Genomic DNA, 18871 nt, shown 5'->3' with positions numbered 1-18871 from the left:
AGTCCTCAAGTTTGAGCTTTTCCTAGCACAAATACTTTACTTAAACGCAGACAAAACAACCGATTATCTCCAGGTTATAAAAAGTGTTCTTTTTTTTTTACTGCGTGCTGACTCATCAAATCATGACGGTCAGTAGTCTTACCTGACATCTGTTAAATAACATTTTGGACTTTAGATACTTTATTTATAGTTTGAAGGTTCGTAAAGCTGTCAGCAATAAAAAAAAAAAAAAGATATTTCATTTTCATAGGTGTAGAGAGGCACATTCTCTTAATTTAGGTTAAGAGGGAACTAAACTCCTGCTTTCTTAAAGAAAGCAGGAGTTTAGTCTGTCTAAGAGTGGACTCAAATTATTCTTTAAATATGTAATGTTTTAAAGTAGCAAGCGGTCAAAACTCCAGCGATGTAACGTCGACTGTTTTATTGCCAGACACAAGTCATCCATCCGGGTCGTTACGCAACCAGTCAATAAGTTACTATGAAGTCAGTTTGAGATTAAAAATGGTAGAAAATGTACATGTGCACAAACATTTCAAGATCAGGCTATACACAGTCTGTGAGAAGCATTTCAGGGTTACCAGGAAGGATAGATTTATGTTTTAATCTAATTAAAACTCACAAAGCCATCCTCCCTGTGTCCTGGGAAACATAGATCAACTCTTAACATTACCCTATGGGTAGAATATATTTTGCCCCTGACCCCAAAATCCTAACAGAGAACACAATTTATTTTACATTTTAAAAATGTTAATTTGTATCTTCTTGATTTATTGAACTTAATGCTTCCAACTTATTCTGCACGGAGAACTGATCGCTCGCCCGTTACACAAAACCTGTCCGTTCAGCAGGCTGCAGAACAAACGTTTTCAAACGACTCTTCCGACATCCTCTCCCAGTTGGTGGATTTGAGCACGTAGGCTCAAACTTAGGATCCAAAAAAAAGCAACAACAAAAACAACAAAAAACAACAAAAAGGTTTTCTGTGTCCTTTAGAGTTTGGTTGATTTTCTGGTGTGGATTTCAGCCACGAAGATCTCACTTCCAGTCTTCTCGTTGGCCAAATCCCTGTAGGTCAAAAGGACAATAGAGTGAGACAGTGAAATTGATAAATCTTGTAAACGATAGGGCCAACTAAGCTTTTTTTTTTTTTGTAAGATTTTTTCCACTTTCATTATATCATGGAGTAGCTATCAAAAGCTTGGACACACCATTTCAAGGGTTTTAGAGGGTTTTGTGAAAAGAGAAGCAATGATAAATTGTTTCAAAATATGTGTTAGTATGTTTGCACACCCTAGACTTATTATTTAGTTGCACCTTCACTTTTTTTTTTTTTTAGCTGGAGTCTATAAACACCACCAATTGGTCACAACGTATTCATAACGCTGTAGATGTTTTTGTTTGGTCCCTTCTCCTGAGTGATACCTTTGCGCAGTGAGGTCTTCTTGATCGACCTCTATGGAAGCCGTGTCTTTAGCCGAAGGCGGCAAACGTGGAAATGTTTGGAGATTTTTACTTATTTATTTCAGTTCCCTAAATTGATGGCAGATGTAAACTCTGAAAGACTGAATGTCGAAAATGAGTCAAAAGGTGCAGTAAAAAAAAAAAGTATAAGTTGCGGCGTTGTGCAACTTATACAATAAACTTGGCTTGTGTTGTTGTTGAGAGACTTCAAAAGGGGTATGTACACTTTTAAGAGCACGTATATTTCAGTTTTTGTTCCAATCTATCTCCAAATACTCCAAAATGGTAAGTTATTTTAGTGTTCCTATTCAGAACTTTATATACTTAATGTTTCAAGAGATCACCAGCTGTATCTCGTGTTGCAATTAGCGAGCTAGCCAGGAGTTTTATATGGGCCGCCCCAAAACTTAAAAACACTTGGGTGCCTCAGATCACATGGGTTACACACACACACGCTACTTCCTGCACCTGAGGAAGTAGGTGCAGGATATGAGCTCACCCATTGCTCTTGCCATCAGTGGTTGAATCAGGAAGATCTTTTCTGCTGGTCTCAGGAAGCAGGAAGACCAGCGCTCCGCTTAGCACAGCCAGGCTGCTAAAGACTATGATGGGAATGGAGCGGTGGTACACAGCCAGCATGTTGAGCAACGGCGACAGCAACCCTGCAACTCTAAAGGCAATGGAGCCCAAAGACACTGCAGTTTGCCTAACAGAACAGAGAATATTTCAGTTGCAAAAATATACGATTATCATGTATATATACTGTATATATTTTACTTTTTCATATGACCCACCTGATAGAAGTAGGAAACAGTTCTTGAATGTAAACCAGACACACTGAGCCGGCCCAGTTCAAGAAGAACTTCCCTATGGTAACCAGGGTTGTCACGGCTACAGCGCTGTCTGAAATTCGGGTGAAGCAGAAGCATTTCTTACTGTGAGAATGATCCATGATTATTCTCGCAGAGTTCGATTTAGCAGAGTTTACCTTGAGGAAAAGCCAGGGTTAAAAGGCAAACAAGCCCCGCTACGAGGAGAGTTGATAAAAGCGATTTTTTCCGTCCCAAAAACTCCAAGAACCAGATGCAGAGGAGATGTGCCGGCACCTCGGAAATCCCGAACAGAAACTGGACCAGGAAGATGTCCAGACCAAACTTGCCCACGTTGAGAACGAGGCAGAAGTAGCCCAGGTTCAACGAAAACCTTAACACGTAAGACATTAATTATTTCATAAGTTGTCATGGAAATGGAAAGCAAATCGACGGTGCCTCACTTACCAGGCAAAGGATATGATGAAGAAATGTTTTATCAGCACTGCTGAGGTAAAAATCGTTTTGATTCCTCCACTTTCCACTTTTTTCTCCTCGCTTACCTGTCGAGCAAATGTAAATTGACTAAAATCCAAATGTCAAAGAAATAGTTTTGTTTTGGTTCAATTTAAATAGCCACATTTTCACTTAAATCCAAGTTGGTTTAGATAAATAAAATCCTGTATTTACTCATAATTAACACCTTCATGATGACTGTGCTGTTTTCATACTGTGCCAAACGCTCAGGTGCAGAGTAGTTAATTTTTCTTTGACTGTAGAAGTCAAATTTGGTTGAATATTATCTCAGATAAACTGGATGAACCTTGTCAAACAGGTTCTCTGGGATTTCCTTTTTATTGATCGCTGCAGCTTTTCGGATCAGTTCCTTGGCTTCCTCTGGTCTTCCCCGCCCCAGGAGCCACCGGGCCGATTCGGGAATCCACCTTAAAAAAAAAAAAAAAAAAAAAAAAACAAAAGCTGTTGAGCAGATACAAACCGGTTCAGACCTGACGATCCAATGTGAACACTGATGTCGGTAGTTCACTTAAGACAAACGACGACAACAACAAAAAACAGGTCACAGCTGACACCTACCAGATGTAGAGGAACACCACAGCCTCTGCCCCTGCCACCACGTACTGCGCTTTCCTCCAGTCACGGACGAAGTAGACCAGCCCGGCCAACGCACACTGTCCGAAACTTCCAAACACCTGGCTCACACAGGAGGCAAGGGACCTTTTAGTGATCCCAATCCATTCTGTAGCTGCAAAACACACCCAACACCTGGGTTAATCGCCGACATCGCTGCAGGGTTGTTTTCTCACAGCACAGCCACGTCTACAGTCACATGAAAACATCCTAGTAAATTTATGTTTCTTCTTTAACATGCACTTATCGATTGCAAGCTTTTTTTCAGTTCGTCTTTGGAAAAATAAGGTCATTTATTTTCACTTGAACAACAAAAAAGGCGACTTGAGACGCTGTTTAAATCCGTTAGCGGATTCGTGCTTTTCTTCTCGTTCTTTTCTCTTCAACCAAGCTAGATTTATCAGGACAAACCTGTTTCAAAATGCTGAGTAACTATTTTCCCATCTTGTGCATCTGGTTTGATACGACTGTGTGTAACTCCAGATGTTTTTAAGTGGACATGAATACAGAAGGAGTCCTTATTTAGCAGGACTATATGGCTTACAACAGGTGTGAAATGTGTTTTATTCCATTTCAGCAATTTGGTTTCACTTTCTATTGTTAAAATTAATACTAAATATCCATGCGTCCAAAATTTAGACATGTGTGATCCTCCATATTTTGGAATTAATCCAATACCAAGTAAACACAGGTCCCGCATCTTCAATACCGATATTGATACTTTTTTATTAAAGTTTGACATATTATCAAACTTCTGACCATTGTGATTTTTGCTTTGAATTACTTTTGTTAAACCTAGAGTAGAAATTAGACAAAGTTTATAGGTACCTACAACATAGCTTAATAATATCTTAACATGTGAATCTTTCATAAATAAAGTGCAAAATAGATCTTTCTGCGGTAGAGTTGAAAGACAATGCAAAAAGTTTTCATTTGGAAACTAAAGTATCAATCTTAACATGCCAGTATTAGTCCGATGCCGACTTAGTTTTGATATCATCGATATTTTTGGATCAATCCGCCCACTTCTAAGAAAAATGTTAGAGAAAGCATTCAAGACGTACCCAACACTATAGAGTTCATCCTGTATCCTCCCAGCGTCGCTCCAACAATAAACTGGGACACATTGTAAACGTGAACATTTGGAGACACTCCGGCAACTACGAGAAATATCAAGAGAAAGACGACTGGGAGCTGAATGGTTCTCTTGCGGCCATACCTGAACACACAGATAGAGGCTTTAAATCTTCTGTTTGTTTGTTTTTTGTAACAAGTCAGTAAGGCAATCATTTTATTTAATTTAATTTTTTTTAAGGAACTTACGAGTCGGCAACTGGTCCGAAGATGAACGAGCCTGCGAGCATACCCGTCATGAAGATGGTCTGAGTGACTGCCGCCATGTTAGACTTCTCACAGACAAGATCAAACTGCAAAAATGGACGCCGAAATAATCAGAAAGCAGTCGCTGGAAAAGGCATGAATAACATCATCTCTCTTCACTTACATCAGTAACTATGGTGGATTCATACAGCATGCTGCCATAAACCCATCCATCCCTGCAGCCTGTTGTCTCATTGAGGCCGTACTCCCTGATATCCTGGATGTCCCAGTCCACAGGGACGAACATCCGACAGCGGCTGAAGCTCCCATCCTCCTCCCTGGGCACGGTGAGGTTCAGCTGCTCCTCTGCGGTCAGGTTAGCGGCCCTGAGGATCCAGTCCGTGTTGCAGTGGCGCTCCGGGTCGGACTGGGTGAAAAGGAAGCTGCAGAAGAAAAGTGGGAGCAAAAAATGTGGAGAGGCCAACGCGAGGAGAAGAAGCCTTTGGAAGAAGCCAAAGTCTCCGATGGTCTCCAGAATTTCCCCAAAGTCCACCATCTTTGCGCAGACGAAGAAGCTGCTAAGGCCGTCTTTATCGAGGCAAACATGAAAAATCAATATTTAAACTGTGAATCTAATCAGTCACTGAGTATGAGGGGGAAACCAACCTTCAACACAAAGTTAGTGTGGCAATGGTTGACATGTTAAAATAAGGGAAGGAAGCTGATGTGTTGCTACAAGAGAGGAGGAGCTTGTTGGGTTTTTTTTTGTTTGTTTCATATTATACTGTCAGGACATAGTGACAGTTTTAACAAATGTGTAAAAACACATTTTTGTAAAAGTGTTAATTTTTACATATTTGTTAAAACTTTCACCATTTCGTGACAGTATGAGACAGATAATCTGTGGGAAAAAAAAAAAAAATCAAGCTCCCTTGATTCTCTCCCTGTGCTACTATTACACTGAAGAAATGCACCGCTCCCGGTCCAAAGCAGCCAATCAGAGCCAGGAGCAGGGTGTTAGTGCTGTCAATCAGCTCGTGTGTGTGGTGCTAAATGTGCTAGCAGTGGCAGAGAAACAAGTTATTTCAGGGAAAGTGCAGTCATCGGCCATGCTAGCTAGCCTTAGCACACATGAGGAGTTCCACTGTGGTTAACCAGCTGTTGGTAGCAAAGTGTGCATGAGAGTGATTGAAAAGCACTAAGTCCCTCCTCTTGGCTATGATTGGTTGTTTCTCACCGAGCAGCGTATTTCTGTTATAAGAGCCAGGAGGAGAAGTTTGGATCTTTCACAGATTATCGGTTTTGTGATAATATTAACAAACATGTAAAAAATTATTTATTTATTTAAAAGAAATTTAAAATGCATTCATTTTTCTATATTTATTTATTTATAAAAGTTACCTAGCGCACCTTAAATGTCTTCCTTCTTTTAGTTAATTGAAAACACAGACGTTAGTCGATCCAGATAGTGGAATAAAATGAAATTCATTATTCCTATCCCAGTAAAATTGTCTTTGTGGAAAATATGTTACCGGCTATATTTGCTGTTTTACCAAAAAAAAAAAAAAAAAGCTTTTTTTAAAGTTTTAAAACTTTTTTTAAAGCTTTAAAACTTAAAAAAAAAAAAACTTTTTAAAAGTTTTTTGTATATTATTATTTTACCAAAACATGTCAAGCATTTCTCGTGCATTAAACAAAAGTTCCCACATATATTGTGTTTATCTTTAGTTGAGCAGCTGCCCCAAAAGACTGTCATTGTTAAAGGAGATCTTCTAAAATATTGAAAAAGGTTAAATACAGGCACCAGCCAGATTTCAGTTTTTTGTAAGTTTGAAATATCATTTTTTCCCTTTGCATTTCACAGTCAAGCATGGCTGTCAACGATTGTGACTGTAAAAGGACAGAATGTGAAAAAGCTCAAGGCGTATGAATACTTTGTCAGGGTATTATAAATCAAAACAATTTCTCACTCATTTAGACCAATCGTGACTTTATTCAAATACTTCAAATCAGCTCGCATGTCAACCAACGTGGATGAACCTGTGAGGGCCCTCCATCGCATCTCACTGCAAACATTTTGCTTTAAATTCTGAATATATGGGAGAGTTGTTGAAGATTAAGCAGAAAACTTAAAATGTACAATGTCGAAGATGTTAAAATAGAAATGTGGACCAATTCTCATCACTTAGTGACCTCACATAGAGGCAACATTTGCTTTCTGTTAATGAAAGAGATACAAACGTCTGATCAGTCATTTCATCAATGCACGCACGCACACACACACACACACACACACACACACACACACACACACACACACACACACACACAAAGCGGCAGAGCAATGAGTCATTTGGTTAATCCTTTTTTCTGGGAAGAAAAAAAGCAGAACAATTTATTAAAGGCTCTAAGCAATTTCAAATCAAGCAAAAATAAAAAAAATTAAAATCATAAGGCGCTAACTGAACTAATAATATTTGCCTGATTAGCGACGCTCTGCCAAATCGACCTCTGTGCCCCGAACAATGGCTGATTTCTCTGTTTTGTATTTACAAGGACAATGTTCCCTTCACTGCATTCCCGCATCGGTACACGGAAACCCGAATGCGTGTGTGAGTTTCCCCGTCTTATTTACAACATCTCTCCACGCAGCATTTACATCAGCACCTGACCCGGAGAGCCCCAGTATTTGGATAATAAGACAAAAGACATCAACGGTGACGCTAAAAAAAAAAAAAAAAGAGAAGGAAAAAACTTCAAGCAGGCGGCCTCTGAAATGTTTCAAACAATAATTCACTTGATGCTGAAAATATTTGGATTTCAGATCGTTTTAGATTAACCTTTCCTCCTTACTATTCTAATGGAGGTGAAGGGGAGAGAAAAGAGCAAAATGTGCCGTTCAGCTTTTCTGATGTTTAGCAGCTATGCACAGATGAGGACTAATTTGATAACAGTTACAGTAAAGAGATGAAGAAAACCTTCAAACAAATGGATCTTTTATTGATGCAGCCAAATCTTTTTGTTTTCGTTACATCGAAACTTCACGTAAATTTAATTGGGACAAATCTTGTGCCAAGAAACTAATGATCATCTTTATATAATTGTGACCGAAGTATTTTTTTTTTTTTTTATATTCTAAGTTGATCAGAGTTTCCAGGAACCTCTAAAAAGTATTCCAATTGTAGTAAGTAGTTACCGGGGGTATAAATACAACGTGACACAGGCACATTTTTCATCTCCCACCGTCTGGACGAGGATCCATATGTATCAAAACGTAAGGAAGTTTACTGTAGTGGGACATGAACTGCAACCATGAAATGATGGGAGCTTTACGGCAACAAACACTCCAGGTGTGTCCAAATGAAAGACCAACATGTAGAGAAGAGCCTCCTGCCTGTCAGAGGATCTGGGCTTGAATCCAGTGGGCGGAGCGATCCAAAATATCAATATCGATGCCATGTTGGCATCGCATCAAATCGATACTGGCCTGGAAAGATCAATACTTTAGTTTTAAATTCCTTCTTGAAATTGTATTGTAAATTCTTAACTCTAAAAAAAAATAAACCCAAAAGGTTTGCTTTGATTTTCCTAAAAGGATAAACAATATATTGATAAACAATGCACACAAATCTTTTGTTTTTCTGTCGTTTCTGTTATTCATGTTAATATGCTACTAACGCATTTTGTAGACACCTTTAAACTTTATCAAAATTCTGCAGGTTTAAATTAAAATAATTAAAAGGAAAAACCACAAACATTTCTAAAGGTCAGAGGTTTGATGGTGCATCATACTTAAAGTACTTGAGTCGATATCGGCGATATCCATATAACGTATCGCATTTATATTTTTCTACCATCTCCCGGTCATTTTATATTTACACCCCAGAGATGCAAAAAGTCAGATTATTATATAAAATTCCTAAAAAGTCTGATCAACTTAAAAGTGTAAAGATAAATTAAAAAAAATGCTTAGACTAACTTTTTATTGGTGCCAACAATTGTTTTTTTTTTATTGAATAAATGTAGTCAAATTAAAGTTTGCATTTTTCTGGACTATTCAGAATAGAATTCTGCAACAGTTTCTGTTAATGAAAGAGATACAAAAATGAGTTCATGCTTTTTGCACAGAAGGGGTTAACAAATTTGTCCCGTCTGTCCCTGTCAGTAAGTTGATGAGGGCACTCAGGGGCTTTTAAATGAACATCAACACTGACTGGTTGATACGGAAACCAGAGAAAACACCGCAGAGGCACAGAACAAAAACACACGCTGCAGCTTTGATACAGTCTAGTGACTGGAGTTAGGATTTTTTTGTTGGGAAATTAACAGTTTGAGGACAGGCGGGATACTTTAGCTCTTGAAGGTTTGTGTTGAGCCAGAGGTTTGGAGTTTAAGGTTGACTCGTACGTTGACGCCATATTCTCCTAAAATGAGCCTCCATAAAAGGGTTTATATAAATGCCAGTGCAGGGCGACCTGCTCTGCAGCAGCACCTTCAAGGTGACGAGCGCAATCTGCACGCAAATAAACATGTGAGCGACAAGGCGCCGTGGCAGCGCGCCGGGTGAACACGTTAGGCACGCAGCCCCTCATGCAAGCCTCACCATGAACCTAGCTTTAGCGCGACACTCAGGAGGAACGCAGCAAATGTTCCTACAGTGGGGAAGGTTTGTTCCATCAGACCGTCAGTTCCCAGAACCACACACACACAAAAAAATGCCTCGTAAAAGCGCATGTAACCAGTCACAGACTGCGGGAGGGTTAAAAGTATGAACGTTATGTACATCTGCATTTTGGGTATAAATTCCTGTTGCTACTCAGGTTATGTTAGGACATGTCACTAGTTTTTTAAAGACACTAGTTTCCCATAAGTGTAGACCAGATTTCACGCATACAGCCATGACTCAGTATTCATTTGCGTTGTATGTGGTAGCAGCTAAATTGCAGTGAAGTACAGAAAGACCTTAAAAATAAAACAACAACAAATTTTTATCTACCGCATAGAAAAGGACAATCCCAACAGCTATGAGAGTAAGCTGCCCCTATAAGCTTTATTTGACTTTGGAAGAACATTTCCAGGTTTTGAGCATGCATGCCTCCACAGAGGTTCACTCGTAGTCAGCGTGTAACATGAGTCACCTCGGACTCGACACCCGTCACCAGCATTCAGGATTCTCTGCAGCTGTCAGGTCATCAGTTGCCACAAGGCTGAATTATTTCTTACAGGAAAAAAAAAAAAAAAAAGATAGCAATCATCCTACACGTCAAACTGTTGATGAGTCGGGTTTTTAGTATTGTAACTTTCTGCAGCAGGTTCCTAAAGATGCCTATTTCTGCCGGTTGACCTTTGATGAACTCCTTTTTGGAGGCGCACGCACAAAAAATTAAAAATATAGCAGTTTTATGCAAAAACAAAGTAGCAACAAACAGCAACCGGTGGTGAAATATGATGAAATAGACAGCACTATTGCATAGAAGAAGAATATTAGGCAGAGCTCAGTGAGAGAAAATAAACCTGTGTGCACTACATCAGAAAATACCAGTTGATAAAGTATTTCATAAAAAAGATAAAGAAAAGAATTGAAGCCGCTGCTGCTCACATGAGAATAGTTTTAACAGTGCTGAAATCCTTGCTGATGTTTTCCGATTCTTTACACCATTTCTGACGCTTCGTACAGGAGTCTGGATCCGAGAACTTTGCTGCGATGCGTTTAGGTACAGTATCGAACTTCAAGGGACACTCTTAGATTTGTTTGATATGTTATTTTTTTTATGAAGAAAGTAATTTCTTCGTTTACCAAACACTCGGGGGGGAGAGGGAAGTTTACGGTAGCTAAGGCTGAACTTTCAGTTTCAGTGTAGCAGAAAGCGCCGCGTGACAGTGGCACGACACTCTCGAGCTTTGTGGCACAAACTGATTTTAAAAAACAGAACGAAAAGAGAGAAAAAATAAATACAATTTTTTAAAAAAGGCCATCAGTTTCCAGTACTGGCAGGAGATGGTTTGGATTGTGCTTGTGTACGCGGAGGAGGACTAGAAGGAAAACAAATTAGGAGCTGATAATAGTTGATTGCATTTTTCTCTCCCGTTAAACTCTATAAGCGCACTGTAAACATTTCAAGTGTGGTTCCTGTGATGAGCTGAGCCCCTTGGTGTGGTCCTCGTGCATCCTGCAGTAGAGTCACACTCCTGCCAACCTCACTCCTCCTCCTCCTCATCATCATCATCCTCAGTCTCCTCTCTTTGGCAGTAGTGGGTCCTTGGAGTTGACTACAATGCAGCTGTGCAAAACTCATACGTTTCAGTCTTATTTCGCCAACTCTGCCCCACTTAACTGATGCTGAGCTGCGCAAATCCGATCAGCTTTATATCGTCGGGAATCTCGGACTCCTCCACACCAGACGCCTGGAAACAAACAAAAACCGTGATTTCTGCTTCATCCAGGTTTCAACTACCTCTAATTTAAGACTCCAAATATTTTTAAGGCCATCGAGAATTAAATTTAAGGCCTATATTTCCATCGAAACGTACAAACGTCATCCAACCAACTTGTGATAAATTTGCTCTTGCCATTGACAGATGTAAAAAAAAAAAAGCTAACTAGCTAAAAAGTGTATGCTAGCAGCTAGTTAGCGGTAGCCTCAACGTCCTGAGTCACAGAATGCAATGAAGACGTGTGAATGCGACTCAAACGTTTGACTGTCAGAAAAGTCCCACAAGAAAAAATAAACTGTACATACAACATTACATAGTACTATCAACACAAAATGTAACACTTGGGATTAACATATTAAAGGCAAACGTACCTTTTTGAGACATTTTAAGGCATTAATTTTAGATTACTTAATTTAAGACTTTTCAAGGATGCAGAAGTGTATCTTTGGGGCTGTTAGTGGCGGTCTGAAAAACTATGTCCGGTCCTAAATCACAATTTAAGTATGGGGGCTTGCAACTACAGACGGTTTATGTAGATGGATGCTTGTTTATATTTTTGTTGACGTGATTTTCATTAGTGTGTTTCTGTGTGTTTCCATTAACCATAAAATTGCACAAATTGGAATTGCGAGAATAAGTTCGCTTCTTGAAACACATAAACTTTGAAAAAAAAAAAAAAACTCGCATTCAAAAGTGTTTACGCAAGGATGAGGTAGTTTTTTCAGGAGTATTTACATTGGTGTTTTTCGCAAAACTGCAAACTTTTTACATCAAGTCGGTTTGCATACAGCAGCAACCCGCTTATCGGCACCGGCATCCTCGGTCAATACGCCGCTGGCTCCACCAGGTATGTATATGTGGACTGATAAAAATAAGAAAATATCTTCAGAAATTTTGTTGATTTTGGCCCTGATAGCAAAACGTTTGGACAATACTGTGTTAACCCAACGGGTTGTACTGTATTTCATATAGTGGTATCAAAATAAATAAAAATGCATGTTGCTTTTCTGATTTATTTAGACAATAACTTAAAACCGGCACCGCTTCCCCTTACACTACAGTGAACCCTTGTTTGTCGCGAGGGTTAGGTTCCGAAAAGAATCGTGATAGGCGAAATCCGTGAAGTAGTTACCTTTATTTTTTACAATTATTATACAGCATAATTAAATACTCTACATTGAAACCAAAGAACCAAACCTGTTTTCAGGCCTAAGCATTTTTTTAACAAATAGAAGGCTTTTTACAAATAACTACAGTAAAATAATCATTTTAGTCATCAATATGAAGTACAGTAGGACAAATTGTGACTCGCGTATTTCACTGCTCCTCTGACTGTGACGCTGAGGCCTGACTCCGCTCTCTAGTGGCTTTTTCTTCTGAAGCCTGTGGTGCCGGTGTGTTTTTTCGAGAGAAGAACATAGTTATTATCGGTAGTTGTTGTCGCTCTTTTTTTCTTCCGGGCAAAAATATTTGCCAAAATTTGCCAAGCTGTATTACATATATTTAAATACCGTAACATTATTGGCACACAGGTAGAGAAGAAGCGCGGCGACTGTTTAGCCAATCAGGACGCAGAACACAAAGCACTGTGAAAAAAGGAAACTGCACAAAAAACTCCGCGAAGCAGCGAGGCCATGAAAGGTGAACCGCGTTATAGCGAGGGTTCACTGTACTTTGTCAATTACACATCAAATACTCAAACTAATGCATGCTCTGACTGTACAACTAAGCACTTAACTCAGAAAAAAGTAATTTTTTCAGGTTAATCCAGGTTACTCCTGGTAAAAATCCATATAATTATTAAAGCAGAATAAAGTCTCTTGGCTTACCAGTTTAAAGGTCACATTTTTGTTACTCTGAGGATCATCAACAATCTTCTGCAAATTGGCAGCAACTAAACAGAGGACAGGAAAAAAAAGATTAACAGGAACTGGCTTAAAAGCACAGACAAATACTTCAAATATTATTGAAGCAAGAGCTGTAAATATGTAAAAACGTATCACAGTGAATAAAGTCGTCAACCTACCAATGACCAAGTCCCTCCCATCAACCAGACCGGCTGAGACCAGCTCCTGAGAGACGCCATCAGCAGAGTCTGCGGACAGAAACGACGTGAGTGGCTTTGAGCAGGATGTGACAGAAAGACCTCTGCGAGCGCTCCTACCTCTGCCACTCATGAACTCAAAACGGATGTCATTGAGCTCCTTCTTGTTGTTCCTCAGTCTGAGGACGAGGCTGATGGGAACGCTGGAGGCTGCAGGATCCTGAAGTAAAAGTCAAATAATTAAAGGTTTGAATGTTTATAACAGTTTAAATGCAATCATCTACACAAGTTTCATATTAACTCGGGACATTTGATGAATTATTTGGGCCATTCTTTGAACCCGCAGGACAGTGATCTCAAACACACATTAATTGGTGTAAAAATGGATGAGGTGTGCCAACATTAAGCTTCTAGTGTGGCTCGGACCGCAACTCGATTGAAATAATAAGCCGTTTTTGTTGTATTATTATTCCACTCTGCAAGAGAACTGCTAGAATTCATTCTTAAAAGTCCCAAAAATTACAAGATTTTTAAACCAGGAATCAACCAAATCCTACATCTCAATGTAAAAACTACACTTTATCCTTACCGTAAATTCTATTTTTTATTACAAGAATTTTTAAGTAACAATAAACCCTGTACAATGTTATAAGAAATATTAACTGAAAAGCAAAAGAATAGCGATATAATCAGATAGTTGTTTCACACTAATTTGTTGAGAATATACAGTACAGCCAGAATTTTTGTCCTTACATAATAAATATGACTACAACAACTAAATATTTTAGTAATTATTCTGACGATTAATTGCATAAAAAATTGGCACATTCTTTCATTTAACCACTTAAGTCTTTTTTATACAACATTAGAACCACATTAAGAAAAGCAAAGGCATACAAAAATACATATTTTATCACTTAAAATGCAAAAATAGCCTTCCTTAAGTGAACTTGAGCCAGGGGAAGCTAAAACTACCACTTGAGAAGTTTTGTGTAAAACATATTAACAGACAAAGGTGTTTTATCCTCAATGTAAAATGTGTATTTATTTTGTACAATTTTGGCTTATTTTGCTTTAAATAATAGTTGTTGGGTTTTTTGTCAGAAAATGTCCTTTTCTGGTCCCTGCATGCTCCATTTAACAATTTATTGATTAATCTAAATTAGTTGACAATCAAATCAATGACCGATTAACCGCGAATCATGCGATTAATCGTTTCATCCCTGAAAATAACCAAATCATGAAAGTTTCTCCTGTTCATACCTGAACCGCAGGTCCGTGTGAAGGGCTCGCCGGCTGGGTGGCAGCCTGCGGCGGAGCTTCGTCTCCTGCTGCAGCCAGGTTTGCTGGTCTCTCGTGTGCAGCTCCGGGCGGCTGCAGATGCATGGTGGCGCCATCTGCTGGCGGGAAAAGCTAACAGAAATTTGCAGATAAATTTGGGAGGTCTTTTTATTACATTCGATGTGGAAATAAATTACTGAATGAAAGAAATGAGAGTCATGCAGATCGCTGTGTGTCGGCATCCTGATGAAAATCAAGAGTGTTCGGGTCATGTCCACCACAAATACACTCACCTCCATGTTTTGGGAGCCGTCCTTCACTCTGGGTGACTGCAGAATGGACATGATAGATCATCAGGATGGAATACATGCGATTTGTCTTTCATCCCCCCACCAGTCCACATCCATAAACTGCTGGGAGTTTTGTAGGATTGAGGAGTAAACAGGGAAGCAGACCCAATGCCCAAACATTATTTAAAACTAACACTAACCAGAGATTTAAGCAGAAGTTCAGGCCAGTTATTTAAATCACTTTTAGCCATTGTAACCCCCCCACCTTGAATTAATACAAGAGCGAAACACATTCACTACGAGGGTAAAGGTTGTTAGAATCTGAGCGCCGTCTGCAAAAGCAGTCTTATAAAGCCGAGCAGAGCGGCTGTCAAGCGGGGTCTCACCCTCAGGGCGGCCACGGCGGCTTTTCCCTCCTCGCTCTCCTCGTCCAGCTCGTCGTCGCTCCACTCCCATCCGCCGTCTTCCGTCTTGTGGAGGCGGCCACTCGAACCGGGCACGCGACGCACCTGCAGGACGCACCCCGATAAAGAGAAGCAGAGCTTACTGTGGACAGCTGTTTGAGCGTGTCCGAGGCCAATCTCAGCATGCGTCACACGCCATGGTTGTGAAACTGTGTCACACCCTTGTTAAACCAGTGCACCATAGTCACATAAATAACACTTTTTTTCTGTAAACATTAAATTCATTTGCATTGGTAAAAAGTGCCAAACCTTTTTAGATCGGTCTGATATTGTGGGGCCTTTCATCAGTAGCTTTTCCTCCAAGTACTCGTTGTTCTGCAACAAAACAAAACAAAATAAATCTACATTTAAAAACATTCATTTCGAAACTTGCGAATAAATTGATTAGGGATACACACAATCACTTGTGACCAACTATTGATCAATAGTTTATTAGGTTAAAATTGGTTCCAATCTAATAATCTAATCAACTAATAATGTCCGCTTAGACATTCTTTCAGTGTTGTAGTTTGGCATCCAGGCAGCAGAGGGCGCCGATGGAGCCAGTTGACAAAGGAATAAACATGGTGGCGGAGCCATTTCAGCATGGGAAATGGAAACGGCCCAAATAGAGTACGGTGTGGGATGCAAGATACATTTTATGCGGTTCTGTTTTAAAATATAAATAGTCAACAACTCCTTCAGTTATCACTTTATTACCGCTTCATCCTGCCGAGCCAAACCCGTCAAGTCTCCCGTTTTGGCCGGGAAACTACCGGGTTTTTTATCCCCTCACCCCCTGCCAGAAGCCATTTCCCATATTTTCAAGTCCAAAAGTTGACAGGAATGAGCAGAGTTGCATGACGGAGCAACGTCAACTTCCCAACTAAAAATTACTTGAGTAAATGCACTTCATTGTTTCAAGGGCAACCATAGACAATACTTCTGCATGAATATTCCTCTATTAATAGGGAATATTTTATTCTTTTCATCTTTTATTTTTCTATTCAGCAGTCTAACAGCTTCTTGTTTTGTGACATTTTATAAATATGTCTAACTTAAATAATGTGAGAACCACAATTGTCTGTTCATTCGGTCAATATTTAATACAGCTGACACAAAATAATGTAAAATTTTAATTTTTAAATTCAGCACATTATGAAAAATGTAGCCCTTTATATTGTGAAAAGACGGTCAGCCATCTTGATAGAAAATGGCAGTTTATCATTTAATCGTTAGTCAATCGATAAGATCTATCAACTTTAGATTAACTCATTAATCAATAACTTCCATCCCTAATTCCTATGAATAAACACACAGCTCACCTTGGCTTTCGTAAAGAATTTGTGCTTCAGCAGCTCGGCAGCCGTTGGTCTGAAAAAGAGTCCGACAGACGGCTTTTCAGATGTTTTGGAACAAACGGCGCATCTGGTCGGAAAATTAGAGAGTCAAGAGACCAACTGACCTTTTCTCTGGATCTTTCTGTAAACACAAGGAGATCATCTTCCTGAACGACTTGCCGTATTTCTTCACCATTTCTTTGTCCGCAATACCCGTCTCCAGACAAGGAGGGTCGTTCTGCAGAGTCAGCATCAACACCTGGAAAGTACAAATATTCAGGTGATGACGACGCTGACGGGCTCATTAGTAAGTAAGAACATAAAAACAGAGACGAGCCAAAGTCTGGCACTGACGAACAGTCTCTGGATTTTGTAGACCCAGGGTTCGAACACTTTTGCCACATTGAAATTCAAGCATTTTCAAGGTAAGTTTTCAAACTTTTTCAGCACCACACTTGAGATGAAAAAAAAAAAAAGAATACAAATGAACTAAAACATGGCAGTTTCAATTAACTAATATGACATAATTTATGATCATTATCTCATGATAGTTTACTTTGTTCCAGCTGTAGAATGCTAACAAAATTTCATACTTTTAAATGTCTCTCTCATGCACACACTATACACCTGACTGGTCCGAGAACAAAAAACTAAATTAACAAAATATAAATGTTTTTTAAAGTATAAAACATAAGATGACCTTTACTTCAATTACCCAGATCAATTAGTCATTGAGCTATCAGGGATAATAAATAGTCATTAAATTGAAACAATCCAATCACATTATGTGAAGTTAAATTATCTTTACGCTCAAATTAAATGCTTGAACACAATATACAAAGAAAGTTACAAAAAATTTTTTAAAAACCCCCAAAATGTTCTCACTTAGTATTCCCGTGTTTAACAAATAGAAATATTTTTGGTAATTCTGGCTGAACTAAAGCAAGAAAAGTTTTGTCTGATTTAACTTCATTCAGTGAGGAAAATATTTGTCTGATTTTTATTATGTATTTATTTACAATATATTAAAATATCTAGTTCCTACATTTTTCAAATTTAGGATTTTAATCAAATGTTAGATTGCTCTTTATTACAAATTGATACAATCTCCAGATCCAGCGTCTCAACAACAAGCAGAGGCCCAAATGCAAACCGAAATTGTCTGGATTCCTCGAGCCAAAAGGAAACCATTAAATATCTGCATAACTAGCAAATAAAGGTCCGTGCTAAGTGCACAGTCACCTTCATTGGTGGGTATTTGTGATACGGCGCGGCCCCAGTGGCCAGTTCGATAGCGGTTATCCCAAAGCTCCAGATGTCTGCTTTGAAGTCGTAGCCACGGACCTGCAGATATAAAAACAAAAGCCATTTGGACAAAATGTTGAACATCATTTTTTTTTCCTGTTTTAGACTCAGTACAAGATGAAACTGAAGAACAACTCCCACCTGCTCCATGACCTCCGGCGCCATCCAGCATGGCGTCCCAACAAACGTCTTCCGAACCTTATTCCTCGTCATGTCTCCCCCTGTGGCTAGAAAGGCACTCACACCAAAGTCTGTGGTGAGAGAGCCAAGAAAAGAAAAGAAAGATGAAAGATGTTTAAAAAAAAAAATCTACGCAGAGACTACCGTATTTTTCCAACCGTTTCATATTATAATGCAAACTTCAAAGTGCGACTTCTTGTTTAAGTCACAGGAACAGAAACGGGAGAAAAACACTTTACCAGCTATCTGCACTGAGCCGTCGTCTCCGAGAAGAATGTTTCCGGCCTTAAGGTCTCTGGTGATAAAGAGTGAGGAATTTAATTAGTGTGTTCATCCTATTGCTCTTGGTTTTTACACACACTATAAAACAGGGCATCTACAGGTTTCAGCAACTCAAATTTAAGACTTTTTAAGACCTTTTCGTAGCCTAACATGAATAAAATTTAAGACAAAAAAACTCTACAAATATAGGGGATTATTGAGCTGGCTCGTAAGAGTGAGAAGTGGTAAAATATCAAAGTTGTCCAGCCAGCTGTGGAGAGATTTGCACTTACCCGTGATAGACGCAAAAAAAAAAACGCTACCTAGCTAGCTACGAAGAGTATATTAGCATCTAGTATCACGGAACACAATGAAGCCATTTGCACGCAACTCAAACTTTTGCCTGACTTAAAAGTCACGCAAGAAAAACATTAAATAAACACTAGATTAAATAGTTCTGCCACAATTAAATTTAAGACCTGATTAGCGTATTTAAAGCCAACTTACTTTTTTTTTTAAATGAACTTAAGATATTTTAAGGCCTTAATTTGAG

The 18871-nt window shown here is 39.1% G+C and overlaps 2 protein-coding genes across 5 annotated transcripts in view; both read right to left on the bottom strand.

The window, feature by feature from the left end:
* Nucleotides 1-406: 406 nt before the first annotated feature.
* On the bottom strand, nt 407-5561 carry LOC102238069 (solute carrier family 22 member 13-like). The gene is made up of 10 exons (XM_023336154.1): nt 4924-5561; nt 4743-4846; nt 4484-4638; nt 3366-3534; nt 3094-3214; nt 2739-2833; nt 2450-2664; nt 2256-2364; nt 1961-2167; nt 407-1065 (listed from the first exon to the last, which is right to left on the bottom strand). Exons 1-10 carry the CDS (start codon nt 5293-5295, stop codon nt 990-992), a joined length of 1623 nt encoding a protein of 540 aa, XP_023191922.1. The 5' UTR covers nt 5296-5561; the 3' UTR covers nt 407-989.
* Nucleotides 5562-6711: 1150 nt separating this feature from the next.
* The window catches only part of LOC102238336 (serine/threonine-protein kinase OSR1-like), a 23460-nt gene continuing 11300 nt past the window's right edge, over nt 6712-18871 (bottom strand). Inside the window, exons 8-20 of one of the 4 annotated variants that reach the window (XM_005809243.2) lie at nt 18297-18352; nt 18019-18128; nt 17815-17916; nt 16698-16831; nt 16558-16606; nt 15503-15568; nt 15176-15298; nt 14793-14828; nt 14482-14631; nt 13339-13438; nt 13201-13269; nt 13004-13068; nt 6712-11144 (exon numbers count right to left, since the gene is read on the bottom strand). In XM_005809243.2, coding sequence (XP_005809300.2) covers nt 11070-11144; nt 13004-13068; nt 13201-13269; nt 13339-13438; nt 14482-14631; nt 14793-14828; nt 15176-15298; nt 15503-15568; nt 16558-16606; nt 16698-16831; nt 17815-17916; nt 18019-18128; nt 18297-18352 — 1135 coding nt within the window. In that variant the 3' untranslated portion in view covers nt 6712-11069. Of the gene's footprint in view, nt 11145-13003; nt 13069-13200; nt 13270-13338; nt 13439-14481; nt 14632-14792; nt 14829-15175; nt 15299-15502; nt 15569-16557; nt 16607-16697; nt 16832-17814; nt 18129-18296; nt 18353-18871 lie in introns of all 4 variants that reach the window. The other 3 variants (XM_023335819.1, XM_023335818.1, XM_023335817.1) reach the window with 3 other exon arrangements.

This window comes from Xiphophorus maculatus, chromosome 6 (assembly GCF_002775205.1).
Source record: "Xiphophorus maculatus strain JP 163 A chromosome 6, X_maculatus-5.0-male, whole genome shotgun sequence".
Lineage (NCBI taxonomy): Eukaryota > Metazoa > Chordata > Actinopteri > Cyprinodontiformes > Poeciliidae > Xiphophorus > Xiphophorus maculatus.
The sequence above is the reverse complement of the archived record's forward strand: the minus strand, read 5'-3'. Positions and strand labels throughout refer to the sequence as shown.